This window comes from Passer montanus, unplaced genomic scaffold (assembly GCF_014805655.1).
Source record: "Passer montanus isolate IOZ18808 unplaced genomic scaffold, ASM1480565v1 scaffold84, whole genome shotgun sequence".
Lineage (NCBI taxonomy): Eukaryota > Metazoa > Chordata > Aves > Passeriformes > Passeridae > Passer > Passer montanus.
The window spans coordinates 2,221,018-2,235,295 of NW_024373701.1; the positions used below are offsets into that span (position 1 = coordinate 2,221,018).

At 38.5% G+C, this 14,278-nt stretch overlaps 1 protein-coding gene across 1 annotated transcript in view; it reads right to left on the reverse strand.

Annotated features, from left to right (window-relative positions):
* Positions 1 to 14,278, reverse strand: part of NCBP1 (nuclear cap binding protein subunit 1) — a 28,087-nt gene that overhangs the window by 11,734 nt on the left and 2,075 nt on the right. Inside the window, exons 4-17 of the mRNA XM_039733183.1 lie at positions 14,109 to 14,265; positions 12,972 to 13,079; positions 12,326 to 12,447; positions 11,783 to 11,852; positions 10,912 to 11,127; positions 10,248 to 10,345; positions 8,907 to 8,970; positions 6,628 to 6,738; positions 6,168 to 6,232; positions 5,371 to 5,433; positions 4,027 to 4,101; positions 2,855 to 2,958; positions 1,920 to 2,042; positions 642 to 744 (exon numbers count right to left, since the gene is read on the reverse strand). Of these exons, the coding sequence (XP_039589117.1) occupies positions 642 to 744; positions 1,920 to 2,042; positions 2,855 to 2,958; positions 4,027 to 4,101; positions 5,371 to 5,433; positions 6,168 to 6,232; positions 6,628 to 6,738; positions 8,907 to 8,970; positions 10,248 to 10,345; positions 10,912 to 11,127; positions 11,783 to 11,852; positions 12,326 to 12,447; positions 12,972 to 13,079; positions 14,109 to 14,265 (1,479 nt within the window). The remainder of the gene's footprint in view (positions 1 to 641; positions 745 to 1,919; positions 2,043 to 2,854; positions 2,959 to 4,026; positions 4,102 to 5,370; positions 5,434 to 6,167; positions 6,233 to 6,627; positions 6,739 to 8,906; positions 8,971 to 10,247; positions 10,346 to 10,911; positions 11,128 to 11,782; positions 11,853 to 12,325; positions 12,448 to 12,971; positions 13,080 to 14,108; positions 14,266 to 14,278) is intronic.

Below are 14,278 nucleotides of genomic sequence, written 5' to 3' on the forward strand. Positions count from 1 at the left end.
TAACTCATTAAGATGCATGTGACTACTTTTCATGTAACAAAACCACTTAAAATCAACTCCAAAACACTAAGGATTAAAAATGTTATTCTAATTTTGCTAAAAAAATGGTGCAGTAAATTCTTTGCAGTTCCAGCATATCTTTAAGGGATGAACTCCAAAGTCTTTTAGGATGGATTTTACTCTGCTTTGGTAGACAGAAGAAATGAACAGCAGACTGCTTTGACGTTTCCTTTTTTTTTTAATACAAATATAATCGTCCTAGATTCATATTCATAATATAAGATATTGTGATGGCAGCTACCCAGTCACTGAAATGTAGGAAGAATCCCTTTTTCTTTGCCATAATCAGCAAATAAGCAATACACAAATGAAGTAATTTTCCAAACCTGTCTCATTTAATCACATGACTGCAATGCATACATTTCTGTTAATTCCATTCATAAGGTATAATACATCTATATGTATAATCAGGATTTATACTACCATCCCTCCAGTAAGCAACGTCATTAGCTCTTCTAGTCATATTGCTTTGTGGAGTAGCAACACTGCTGAAGCTTGCATTCCATTTCTTTTATCAAGCATTTCACTGTCAGAATTAAACTGTTCTGTGAGCCCCAAAATAATGCACATATTATACTTACTTTGCCAGGGCGCTGAAGGAGTGGCTAAAAGACTTTGCAGCTAGATGGAGCAGAGTCTGAACAAAGACTTCTATTTTCAGAGGGTTGAAGGTAAATCCTTCACCTGCAAGTTATTTGAAGTTAGTTGAAACTAATAAACACTTCAAGTAAAACATGTAAGCTGCTCATACAGCTGTAGAGATAACTTATGGTTTTAGCTCATTTCACAAGATTTCCATCAACACAGTTTTGCAGGGCTGGGCAATGAGCTAGTAAAGACTCCCACAGAACATCCAGTTTCCCACTCCAATATTGCCATGGAGAAGATGTGCAGGAAGCTTCTTCACCAACACGGAATTGTATCAGAGACACCCCACCCCACCAGCATGTGACAGCACTGATGGCAGCAAAGGAAAGTCAGCAAAGGAAACTGCAGCTGTGCACCAAGATGAGGGCTGAGGTGGCCATAAACACAGGGGCTTAGTGAGGAGGGGGGAAGGTAAGGATCATTAACATACAGAGGCCAGCCATTTAGGATATAGGAGATAGGTCCACCAGGCATGTACAGCACTATGGCTACTACGGTGAATGGGGACAGGTGCCCTCCTGAAGCTGAAGAGAGGCAGAAGGAAGAGCATTAATTAGTAGGTAATGCCCAAAGCAAATTAGGAAACATGACAGTGGATCCCAGGGAAAAAAAAAGAGCAGAGCATGGTTGCTCTCTGCCTGTGTAGCTGAACCCCTGCAAATACTACAAAAATGAAACATTCACCATTGTTTAGATCACTTCTAAACTCTCTCTCACACCCCTCATTCCATAAAACACTCAGGCTTTAGGAATGAGTGCTGCCTGTGGCTGCAAGGCTAAGAGGAATGTGAGTAGTCCCAGTGTGAGTTTTCATCCACGGAACATGCCAGCCAGCAGGCTGTCTGTCTAAGGTGCTGTGGGACTGCCCTGAGGGCAGGTAAGCTATTAGGGCAGAAGCACTGAATTTCAGAACTGCCCTCTGCAGCTGAAAGCACAGGAGATGTTAAATTATTTTATTCCGTCAATAATTGCAAGAAAACACACCTCAAGTACTGGGCTATCTCTATCATGAAAAACTGGCAGGACTCTGCATGTAAGATGTTTACAAAAAAAAACCAAACCAAACTAGCAGTGGTGCTAAATTGAAACCAACTACTAGAAGGAAAAGCATACAGGTCTGTGAACCAACACATTCAGTTCCAAAGCATGGCAGATCAGTCTACACACAGAATAAATGACAGCTTGTTAAAGCCTAGCAGCTTGTATCTTACCATCATCGTCATCCTGGTTTGGATTGGGTACATCTTTTAAAATGCTGAAGATTTCATCATTGCTGGCCTTATTTTTAATTGCAATTGTTAAACAGAGTGCCACAGTATATCCAGGAAGAGACCCTGAACAAAAACAAAAAAAAAAGGTCAAAATTATGGAAAGGCAAGTAAGCATGTCTGCTTTGCAAAGAAACAAGTACCCTTCCCAGCTACACCTAAAACTTGGTGTTTCCAATATCACTGTCAACCTCAATATGCCACAAAATCTTCTGGTCTTCATGTTAAATTCAAAATTTGGAGTAGAACTTTTAGACTTGAGCTCAGGCAATCACATTCCTCACTAAAGCTCTATTTCAGTTTCCACCAGGTTTCTAAAAATACAATACTTCCATGTTTTTCCTCACTGTATCTTTGATGATGACACTTTTATGCTTAGGACTGTATTTACACTGAACAATAAAAAGAATAATAAGGTCCCTCTCTACTTCAGTCTTTATGGTGTCTGCTCCTTCTGTATGCTCATTAAATCAAGTTTACTGGTAAAATATTCTAGTGCTTCATGAAGTTCAAAAAATAATTTCTCATTATCACTTCAGATGCTGATTTCCATAGTATTGTGCTCAAACAGGTGAAATAGATTAATTGTCCAATTTTAGACTTGTGGAAAATAACATTGCACAACACCACAACCATATCAGCAATAGTATCTTGATGTATCTGGATTTTCTTTGCTTCATAAGTAGCAGACAGCATTTTATTAGAGATCCAAGCTTAAAACATATAAAATGTTCATGTGAAGCATATTTACCCATACAAAAATCATGTATATTTGATCTGCATTCTTATTTATCAAGACAACTTATATTACTGTTAATCTAGTGTGCTCCCTTGCTCTGAAATACTTCGACTTGACCACTAGTAATTTTAATACTTACTATTGCTCTCATCGCCGTATTTGTAAATGCAGACAGGATTAGCAGGACTGAGGACAGAAAAACTTGCAGGAACAATGTCTATTATTCGCTGATGGTAGGAGAGTCTGGAAACAACAAGTTTCACATCATTAGAATTAAAAAGGGAATAACACCACAGCTAATGAGTCCTTTATAATGTTTTTTTTCTCTATTTAATGTCCATAGAACGAGATTCAGAATGCCTATACAGCAGAATGCTAGCTTCTGTTGGGTAGTAAGAGCTGAGTAAACCATACTTACAAGTACGTGCTTTCTATTTTAACTCTGTGATGCTAGAGTTTCATCTTCACACAATTAATCTACCTTGTGAAAAGGCTGCCTGGTAAGAAATTTTATGCAAAAACCTACGATGTGCTGCAGAAAGCTAGTAAGACGTCAGTATTCAAAGCAGGAAAAATACTAGACTAGATATCTTAATTTTACTTTCCAGGTTCATTTCAGTCTCACAAAGACTTAATTTGCTATCAGAGTTTTCACTGAAATGGAAGACTGTCACACAAAAAAATGCATTTGTTGTGCAGCACACTGCTTTCATACTTCAGATATGGAATTCACCCAAACCTCGATTGTTTTCACATAAGATGCTGAATAACATAGGCATTTTCAACTCTCTCTCCTATACCACTCTAATCTCAACAATTTAAAGCTCAGACTACTTATCAGAACTACTGATTATGTAGTCTTGTTGGGTTTGGAGATTTGGTTTGTTCAGACAGCTGTCCGTTAGTTTAAAGTAAATGAAAATCAGAGGCACCTAGAAAAATCAAGACTAGGTTCTCAATTTTTAGTATGATTAATGGTCAGTTCCCTCTATTTCTGGGCATGCTGAATAGTTTCAAAGAATATAGCCTAAATTGTCTTTCTTCCCATGCCTATGGTGAAGCATGTCTTTATGTAACTACGGTGTGCATGGATAGCTCACTGCTGTCTGCGCCACCCGTTTTTCCCTCTTTAAAGCACTGTCCTACAGCCAGTAAATCAGATTAAAAATCATACAAACAATAGGCTCATCTTTTAACTGAAAATTAATTGTAAGAATAGATGTGCCCCAGACAAGAGTCAAGTTAAAAGGACTCCAACAGTATTCAGATGAAACTTTGCCTTGAATGCATCTATGGGAAGATCTTACTTACCGCATGCACTTTTCCAATACTTCTCTCACAAATTTGGGTTTGGGTTTTTCAAGGTCCTGAGTAAGACAATCTGACCTATTAAAGGACAGAACACAATGGCTTTTAGCAAAAGCATTTAGTCTTCTAAGTCTCTTTTTGGCTTGGTCTGATAGTACAAAACACTCACAGTCTGAAGACAATGGGGGTGCTGGACCATTGGAGTGTAGGCACTTTAAAGCCACTCGGGTAAGTTAATCACTACTTCCTTATTGGCAATTAGCATTGCTGGAATCTCATCTCTGTGTGATAGAATTTCAAGTAACCTCCCTTCCCCCACCACATTAAAAATAATTTGTGGCTATGGCTAGCTGGCTTTCCCTTTCCTTAGGAAAGAAACCTTTAGTAATTTCATAGTCTGTTTCTCCCTCAGCTCTTCTGGCCGATTTCAAATGCATTGCAGGTAAAGAAAAGCCTAAAATAGTTACAGCAAGATTTGTGAAAAAAATCTCTTGTGAGAGAGATCCATAGAAGCACTGCCATCAAGGAACATTCAGGCAAACTAAAATTACCTCATTGAAAACTGCTGCTTGGTCAGTCAACATGGATGCATACCAGGACAGCCACAAAGCCCTCAACTCCACAAGAGGACAGTGCAAGAAATTTAAGTAAAGCCACAGAACCCTATCAGAAGGCTGAACCCCCTGCCACAAGGACTCTCAGGCAGATCACCTACAGAAAGCAGGTACAGTCAACAGCCTGAGGAAATTACTCCATGGAGGACTTGGCCTCAAGGGAATCTCCCTTGCTACATGGGTGCCTGGAATAGAAATCTCAGGGAACCTGTGCTCAGACATTAATGGACTCCAGGGAGCTCCTCCTACAGATGCATAGTAAAAACAGATGGTAGGGCAAGCTCTGATGGAACTTCAGGCAGGAAAATTTGGCAGGTGGGAAAAAGTCCACAAGGTCTCAATGACAAGGTTTAGGTTGGGGCAGAGAGCAAAACAACAGAATGAATTCAGGATACAAAGAGTCAACTCAAACCAAGTAAAGAAAAGGTATGTGGAGGCATTTTGGAAAGTTTGCTAGCAACTGACAAAGTGCAGGACAAATTAAAGGGATCACATTTCCACTTCCCCTCTTTAAAGTTTGAGATTTACCACAAAGTTCACCAGGGACAATACAGTGATTAAAGAGATTACCAAGATAATTACCACTGAATGCTAGTGGACAGATAACAAAAGGTCTCTGATAAGCTAGAGGAAAGCCATTAACAGGGCCACCATACTGTGACACTTTCTAGATGTGTTTGAAATGTTAAGGTTTTAGCAAGATCAGGTTTGAATTCAAAGGATAAAAACTTACCAGTCTTCCCAGCTCCAACGGAACTGAAAGTTGCTCAAGTGGTGTGAAAACCAGTTAATAAACCTTAATTAAAAGAAAAAAAAAAACAAACAACAAAAAGCTCTGTTAATGTCAGAAGTGCAGGAAAACTTTCAGTTGAGCTTTTCTTATAAATGCATTCTACTTTTCCAAGATGAGCCTAAACTATTTAACTTATTACAGCATTAAACAGGTTGTAATAGCTGAGATACAAAAGACTCCATTTGGAGAGTCAAAAAGGTTCTATGACAAATAGCCTGTCAAGCATTTCACATGAAGAGATGAAGTATTTAATTACCAATCAAAATGTAAACTTACTGTGAATAAACAACTTTCACATTTTTAATGAATCATTAACTACTCTCCTACTCAGTGCAGACTTCACTGAAAGGCTAAAATCACCACTATTTTCCTCCTCTGGGTGGCACAGATGACATCAACTTCTCTTCCAAGTCATGCCCCCAGCCACTAGGGAGAAGGTACAGTGTGTAGCAGAGTGCTGCACAACCATGAACAATTCTGAACACGGAAAAGCTGTCACTGATCTTAACTGTCCTGCACAGACAGCTGGACTTGTGACCTGCAGGGGGGCGTCCTGGGAGGAGAGGCAAGCAGTAAATCCTCCGCCTTCTGTGCAGATTGCTTAAAGCCAGAGCTCACAAAACATTCTGAATATCAGGTAGATCTAAAAAAGGCTTTCTGACTACTCTTTCCACAGCCTGTTTTCTTCTACACTGGATATCAAGGAATGTTTTCCACCATCTTCAAAACACATTTACCTGTCCACACATGTTGTATTCATTGTGTCCAAACGCATGTAGAGCATTTCTGTGGCTTGTGCAAGCTTAAAGTTGCTTATTAAGGTTTACAAAAAAGAAGTAGGTATGTCAGATGTTTTTAATAGAATGTCATCAACTTTTTGTATTGGAAGCTCCCTGAGCCTACTCCAAAATCAGGTAAATTAAGTAAATCCACATTAGAAAAAGCAAAGAATATTCTAAGTTCCACCCTGTAATCCCAACTTGTTCTTCCACTATGGCAACAAGACTGCTGGCTTCTTCTACAGAAGGACAGCACTCACACAGTGCAACAAGCAATGCAAGTGCTACAGTAAAGTTTCCTGCAGATACTGTGAAATACTAATACTGTAAAATATTAATAGTATTTTTTACTGTCCATCACCTAAAGAACAAAAAGACTGCATTTCATAAATGCTCCTCAGGAGCACAGAAAGGATACAACTTGTGGTAAGGAGCCAGGCTGAAGTTTGCACAGCTCAATCAGCAGCGTTGTGTACATGACTTCAATATGTGGTGGAGACGGCAGCTGAAACAACTCTGCAAATATGACCTGTGGGAGAGGAAATCACAGAATAAGAGCACAGTCCAATGTGTCCTGCACAACTCTCAGCTTCTCAATAATGGCTATCAATCTTAAATAATTACCTATCCCAAAAGATCTATGATTCTCTATCAAATGTACATTCCAGGAAAAAGAGAAAGAACCAGTAAGAGGCAGTTGTAACACAACACTGTACTAATACAGTCCACTCCTAACTGCTCTTATCATTTCATGCTAACACTGGCATTACACATCTATTATGATTAACAAACATAGCATGTAACAGTAGAAATGGGCATAGTTATAATATGACCTACTGCAGTGATACCATGTGATCTGAGAAATGCAGAAATAACCTGATTTTGTGGAGTAGTAAATAATGAAGCCTAAGCATTTAATATGAAAAGAATATATGCATTAAAATTACATTTTTATATTTTCCATTGTGTCCTCTTTTCTCCTACACAAAACTGTATATAAACAAAGTCACAACTTTAAACTGAGAATTACAACCAGCATTTCATACAACAAATACAAACGCTCACCACCCCTTGGAGAAACCCTTCCAAGAAACATGAAAATAATCCTGCAGTCAGCATTTTTGTTCTTATTTTAAAGTTTGTCTATAATAACAGCACGTCAAACTCTGGGTGCTAGAAAAAAAAAAATCATCACTGTACAACATCCACCTTTGAGTTCTGTTTGTTTTGTATTCCATTCTCAACTAAATTTAAATTACATCAAAGGAGTCGGGAAACTGATTCATTATGGTTGATCAGTTTCCTCTTTAAATTTTTGAATAAAGCTTAAAGCACCCTTTTTTTTTTTCTTTAGAAAAGCCTTACTTGTATAAGAAATCAACATCCATTTATAGACTTCGAAAACATCACATGAAAACACAGTGGCTAAAACTTGTTTTTCTAAGGAAGTACTCGAAAGCATGAAGAGACTGTAAGATGCTGGGGATCCTTTCTGTGTCAGCATAATTTGGACATTTTGTTCAGACAGATATTGCCAAAAGGCAGGGAAAACTCTGTTGGGCAGAAAATGGCTCCATTTTCCAAGATAGGAAATAACAAGTGGACAATCAGTTACATTCTGAAACTCAGTGAAATTTCACAAGAAAAAAAAGGGGATTTTTACAGTGTTAGTCATAGAATTTATACACTTATAGTTTTTTCATCACTTTTTACAGCACTTTAATATACTGGAGATAAAATCACTGCATGTACTTCAATGTTAAGGCATAAAATTATTCCTAATTTTAACACTGTTTAATGTAATAAACTTAATACTGTTCTGAATTCAGAATAAAAAAAGAAGAGTCACAGAGGTGACCGAAACTCATGCAATTTCACAGCAATCAGAGTATTTGGCATTTTGGCGGTGAAAGGAATTCTTAATCCCACTTTAAAATCAATATTCTACATGGGATTATTTGTCATAATTAGCTCTGAAAAATCATACTCCTAATTACTTCTTCATAAAGCCTTTATACAAAAAGTTACTTTTACTCTGAATTTTTGATGAAAATTAGTGAATATGGCTCTGCAACTTGAAAACAGTTTTCAACAAAGGCAGTAAAAGAAGATCTGTGCTGCTCTGCTGGTACACATAACGGTTATCTAGAATTCTCAAGTAAGGAGAAGTCCCAGAGGAAACATGTTGCTACTTCATTACAAGTTCTTTTCAAGGCTAGTAGGACAAAATAATTTAGAAGATCCAAACATAAAATCATGCAGAATGGCTGAGTCTAACTGGAGATCATCAAGTCAAAAGCCCTCTGCATACTGCAAGGGTCACCTAGAGCAGGTTGCTTAGGGCTCTGTCCTGCTAGGTTTTGAACTTCTGCTACTCTAACAGTGCTTAATCACCTTTGCATTAAAAATAGATTTTTCTAATGTTTAAACTGAGTTTCTTGAATTTCAGTTTGTGCATGTTTCCTCTTATATTTCAGTTTAAAATTGAATGCACCAAGTTAAAATGACAACAAAAGCACAAGACTATCACTCAATTGTACACAAACCTGCTCATTTAAAAGCTGTTGGTTGAATTTAACAAAATTCTGGTTGATTCCCAAATCAAACTGTAATTTAAGGAACTTATAATGGAATGAACAGGGATGTGTTACTCAGGAAATAATGGAGCACTAAAAAGGTGATCTATAAAATCCTTACCTCTACTATGTGGTAGTTCAAAGGGATCTTGTTATTTCCCGGATAGCTCAACAGCTGTGCAGCACTGTAAAACCACAAACACATTAAATTTGAACATAACACAGCAAATGTGATATACAACTCAAGCAAGAGAATTACAGAAAACAAAACCAGCACCAAACAATCAATAATCCTTCCAAAATCTGTTATTTGACCCTCAGAGCACTGAAGGAAAGAAATAGCACAAGGATTCACGAGCACTGCCTAAACCACGATATGTAACAATGTGCAGCAGGAACATTGCTTCAACACTATCCTGCTACCCACAATGGTTTAGCACAGAAAGTCACAGTGCTCTGTAATTGTAGCATGTGTACATGAAAAGGGGGAAAAAAACGATCCCAAAAAATCAAATGTTTGGAATGGCTTGAAAGTACAATTAAGCTAATGGTTTACATAAGAAACTCTTATGTTTCAAATGACTTATCTTTTAATCAGGTTATTATCACCTATCATTTGTGCAAAGCAAACCACTACCTCCGGCAAATCTTGCATCTCTCCTGGTCTTTTACTATCCTCTGAGAATTAATGAAGACTATCCCAGTAACAGCAACAACAACAAATTTCTAGTTTCTGCTGAATCAAACAGCTGCAACCACAAAACTTTATCACATGCCATCACCAAAAACATTTTTCTGCCCATTTCATGCACATTATTCAGGGTTTGATAGTTTTCATACAGAAGTATGACAGCTGTGGTAAACCATTTTGGTTATCAATTATCCACATCAGATAGTGTTTGGGCAGAAATAAAGAAAAGTGCCCTGACTGCCTCCTGGCACAGCAGAATTGAAACTGATAAAATCTGGCCCTGCAGAGACTCCCCAGAGTGAACTCAATTATCTCTGGCATGTAATTCCCACAGGCAGCACAAGAAGGAGGTGTCCAAAAACACCAATGCTCAGTCAGCTGCAGATGAACCAGCTCCATGCTCACTGCCCCAACAAATAAGCATTCCAGGAAGCACAACATACCACATTTTCCACAGAGGTCCCATGAGGAATAAGGCATGTCTGCATACTTTTTGCAGCACATGTCACATTACCAAGGGATTCCCTTCCCAAGAAACCACTGCCCTCTGGATTACACAGACTCTGTTATCTGGATGCCATGGATACACAGTATTCTGGGCAAAAGTTTCAGCACAGATAAATGCAGTATATAAACTTTTACGCCACCAGCTTCAGGAAACGTTTGATCTGGAGCTCTTGCCTAACCAGTGCAGGACATATTCCCACTAGCACCAAAGCCACGGTAGCATTCAAAAAGTGCCACAGTCCCCCAGTATTAAGCTCCTCCTACCAAGTCTTTCTCTCTTTCCAGTGAGATTTGATGATGCAGTGGAGGTTCTCCTCTATTACAAATCTCTCAACGGAGTGGCTGCCAGGCATGACAGGACCCTGGTAAAAGACAGTGAAGACTCATGAAGATCACTGCTAATGCAGTGGTACCACAGGCAACAAGCTTTCTTAGACACATTTACAGGTAGAAAAAAAGTAATCCAACATCCATATAAACACCATGAGGTCTCAGCTGTCCTATATCCTTCAGGACTGAAAAGCTGGTATGACACATTTCCACACAAACCTCAGAGTCATCCATGTTTAAAACAAAATAAATAGTGGGACTCATTAAAATAAGAGATAAGAACAAAATTAGAGAATATGATTCTAAGTTCACAGAGCATTGGCTTCTTCCCTTGCTTTGAGGAGTCACTGGGAAAAAAAACCCAGCTAAGCTAGACTGTAATAAAGCCATAGAGTGGGAAGAATACACACTACTCATGGTCTTCTTCACTGCAAAAACCAGAGGCCAGTAAGCAAAGGTAAAAGGCAGCAGACTCAGTTTTGGTGCTGGCCTTCCAACCACTCACTGTCCTGGGAGAGATGACATCACATTTTCACCAATACTGCCCCAGGAACCTAACTGTGAAATCCACTCACCATTCCCCGCATCAATCACGTACCTCAGGGTCATCCGTGTAGTCAAACATCCTAAAAATAACCCTTGGCATCGGGTACACGGAATCCTCAGTGTGAGGTGGGGGTGTGAAGGGAGGCAGATTGTGTTGCAGTGCCTCACAGAGAACGCTGTCAAAAGCCAAGTAGGGCCTCAGGATGTGCCGCTCTTGCCAACGGTCTTTTTTCAATTTCTGAATCTGAGACCAAAGGCAGTCTAAATACTGAAGGGAAAGGTGAGAAACATTAGATCTGATGAATCTCTGAACAAAAAAGGCCTTTTCCTAAACTATCTGAAATGTATACATTCCATACTACATCCAGAAAAAAACCCAAAGTTTCTTAAACTGCTGATTCAGTAAACCAACAAATAATTTAAGAACTCTTAAGTGCCAGAACTATTCCTAAATCCACACAGTTTTGTGTCAGTAAAATTTAACTCCTGGCAATTTTTTAAACATCAACAGGCACCTCAGAAGCCCCAGAGAAACTACAGCAGTGAACAGTCACTGCTCTTTGGAGGTATTAAAAGTCCTAATATCCCAGTATGCTCACAGTTTCACCAAAAAAGTCCTTTTAACATGAAGCACTGTAACGTGCAGTTCAAAACCAAACATTACAATTTACTTCATAACTTTTCCTCAGAGGCTTGAAGCAAACAAAGAATTCCCTCCTTCTGACTCAACACAGCCTCTTATTTTGGCCCAATAATTGGAAAAGAGCTCCCCACAAAGAATTTGCTGGAATCAATGGCAAACAGCAGACAAATCAAAGCATTCATACTCTTAGAGATGCCTTCTAATTTCATGATATAAGAACACCTTAGTAAAAAATTATTTTCCCAGCTTTCTAAAGGAATGAAGTGTAAAGTCTACTCACTTCTTCTTGTGGATGTGGTTTATCAGCAGTCCACACTTGCAGCATGGGTACATGAATCTTCTGGCGGCGCCTGTTTAAACAGGAGAGAAAACCTGACTTTTAACAGACTAATTTAGGGCAGCAGCTTCGTTTTTATTGTGAGTGTGCTACTATTTGTTCTCTTCAGCTGATGAATTCTACAGTGGATAAAAACCAGGTTTGTGATACTTAAAATATCTCCATTATAGTACCTTGAAGCTCCTAGAGAGAAAGCAAAGACACTGCAGTAATGCAACAATCTATCTGTATTAATAGCACACTTACAAGTCCAGCTGCTTCAGCATGAGCAGAACAAGACCTTAAACATATCCTAGAACTAGACAAAACCATAAAACTTTTCAATTCAAAAAACTCTTCACCTGCTGCTTTTTTAGGGCTTTGTTCCCCCCACTAAATGGTTCCCACCTAAAGCTTTAGAATACTTTAAAGTGAGCAATAATCAACACTATTACTTTACACTAAAATATATATCGAAGAGAGTGTTTCTAACCAGTTAGAACTTACTTCAGATAACTTTCTGCCTGAGACAGGAGACGATCCATTTCGGCATCCTTCTTCTCATATAACTCCTTTCCAACCCAAGGCAAAGATGACAGAAATGCGAACATATACCAGTCACATCGCACCTACAGGAAGGCAATATACCAAAACCTGAGTAAAAACCAGTAAGCTCCAGCAGATTTTGTAAACACACATTTTAATTTAAAACATCAGCAAGTTCTTTTGGGGGAATGTAAAGACCAGCAGCTGCAGATTGGATAGGCAAGACATGAGAGAAAATATTAATGCTTGAAAAATATGATTTTTCACTTGAACTGTGTTAGGCAGACTTAAAAAATGGAATAAATGGCATCACTTTCAAAGTTCTCCTGACTATTGTCAGTACAGCAGAAAAGCTAGGCACACTCTGCAATTGCCAGAGTGAGGTAAAATAAATTCAATTCAGCCACTTCACCATAAAGGACTATACTTTCTTACTGTACACATATTTCCCAATTGCCACAGGCTCCTTTTACTAATGCTCAGGAAACTGTATGCGCCAACCTATTTAGGTTGCTCTCCCTAAAACCCCCCTCTTCTAAGCATAAGGACAGAACAGTACAGACAGATTGTGAAACAGGCCCAGGGAGCCTAGAGATCTTTTGCTTACCTGGGGTACGTCCTCCTCCTGTGTCACACTCACAAAGTTCTCAAACATAGCTACCATTGAAGGTGCAGCTATTACATGGCAATTCACGAGATCGGACAGAAAACGTACCTAAAGAGGAGAAAAAAAATGTTCTAAATGAACACTTTTTAAACTGGCTGCACAAGAGCAAACATTAATGAAATAATTAAAACAAACCACTAATAGACGTATAATACTCATTCAGTACCACAAAGGCTGTGCACACTGCACAGACTCGCCTTTCAATGACAAGCATCATAGGTGCTTCCCAATATATTGTTCATTATAATGTCCTTAATCCCTTCCACTACAACAACATCGTAAGGATAATATTTCTAATTAAGGAACGGGAAACATGCAAACTGATACAACAGAAGAAAACCCTTGTACTTGTCCCTATTCTATACAGTATCAGATAACAAAAATAACAGGTTCTAGCAATTAGATCTTATTAGCAAGTGTCCTACAGTTGACTGAACATCAGTCTCTTGACTAGAATTTTAATTTTCATCAGCGGCATTTAGAAAAAGGCAGGGAACTTGGCAGTGGGCTTCTAAATCAGAAACAGCTTAAGTTCTAATACCTTACAGCAGACAAAATCTCTAAGAATTGAGGATGGAGCAAATGGTTTCAAAGACAGGCAACACTTAAAACTGACTGCTTGATCTTTACCCCTTATCAGCAGAATGAAACCAGCCATCAAAAATAGCTTTTACGAGCTACAGTGTTCATTTTCTTTTCAATTTTTTTTCCATGGGAGCCACAAAATTGTCATGTACCTCTGAATACAAGAAAGTGCATTGACTTTTTTGAAATCTTTTACATCTGACTGAAGAACAAGGAGCGAAATGCACCCCTGTTTAACACACATTTAATTTTTCACTGTAAAAAAAATACTGTTGGAAGTAAATTGTGCAAATGTAATACGACTCCACATCCCTGAAAAAGAAAGTACTTCTCACATAACACACATTTCCTCTTGGAATATTTAGTGCACTGCACATTGATGGGAAAAGACACTGAAACACACATTGCAAGGTCCAGCTCTTCTGTAATAAAAAGGTGAAAGGAGGAAAAAAAAAAGACATGAAACAAATACATAAATAGAACTCCACTTACTAAATGCACAGCTTCATTATACATGTTGACTTTCAGACATTCTTTAAGCTGACGAATCATGGCTTCTACAAATTCTCCGCCAAAATTGTAGTTCCTGGCATTCAGCAAGCCCACCAATGTCGTGTAAACAGTAAGCTTTTCTGGTAGCAGACGTGCACTGACAGAAAAAA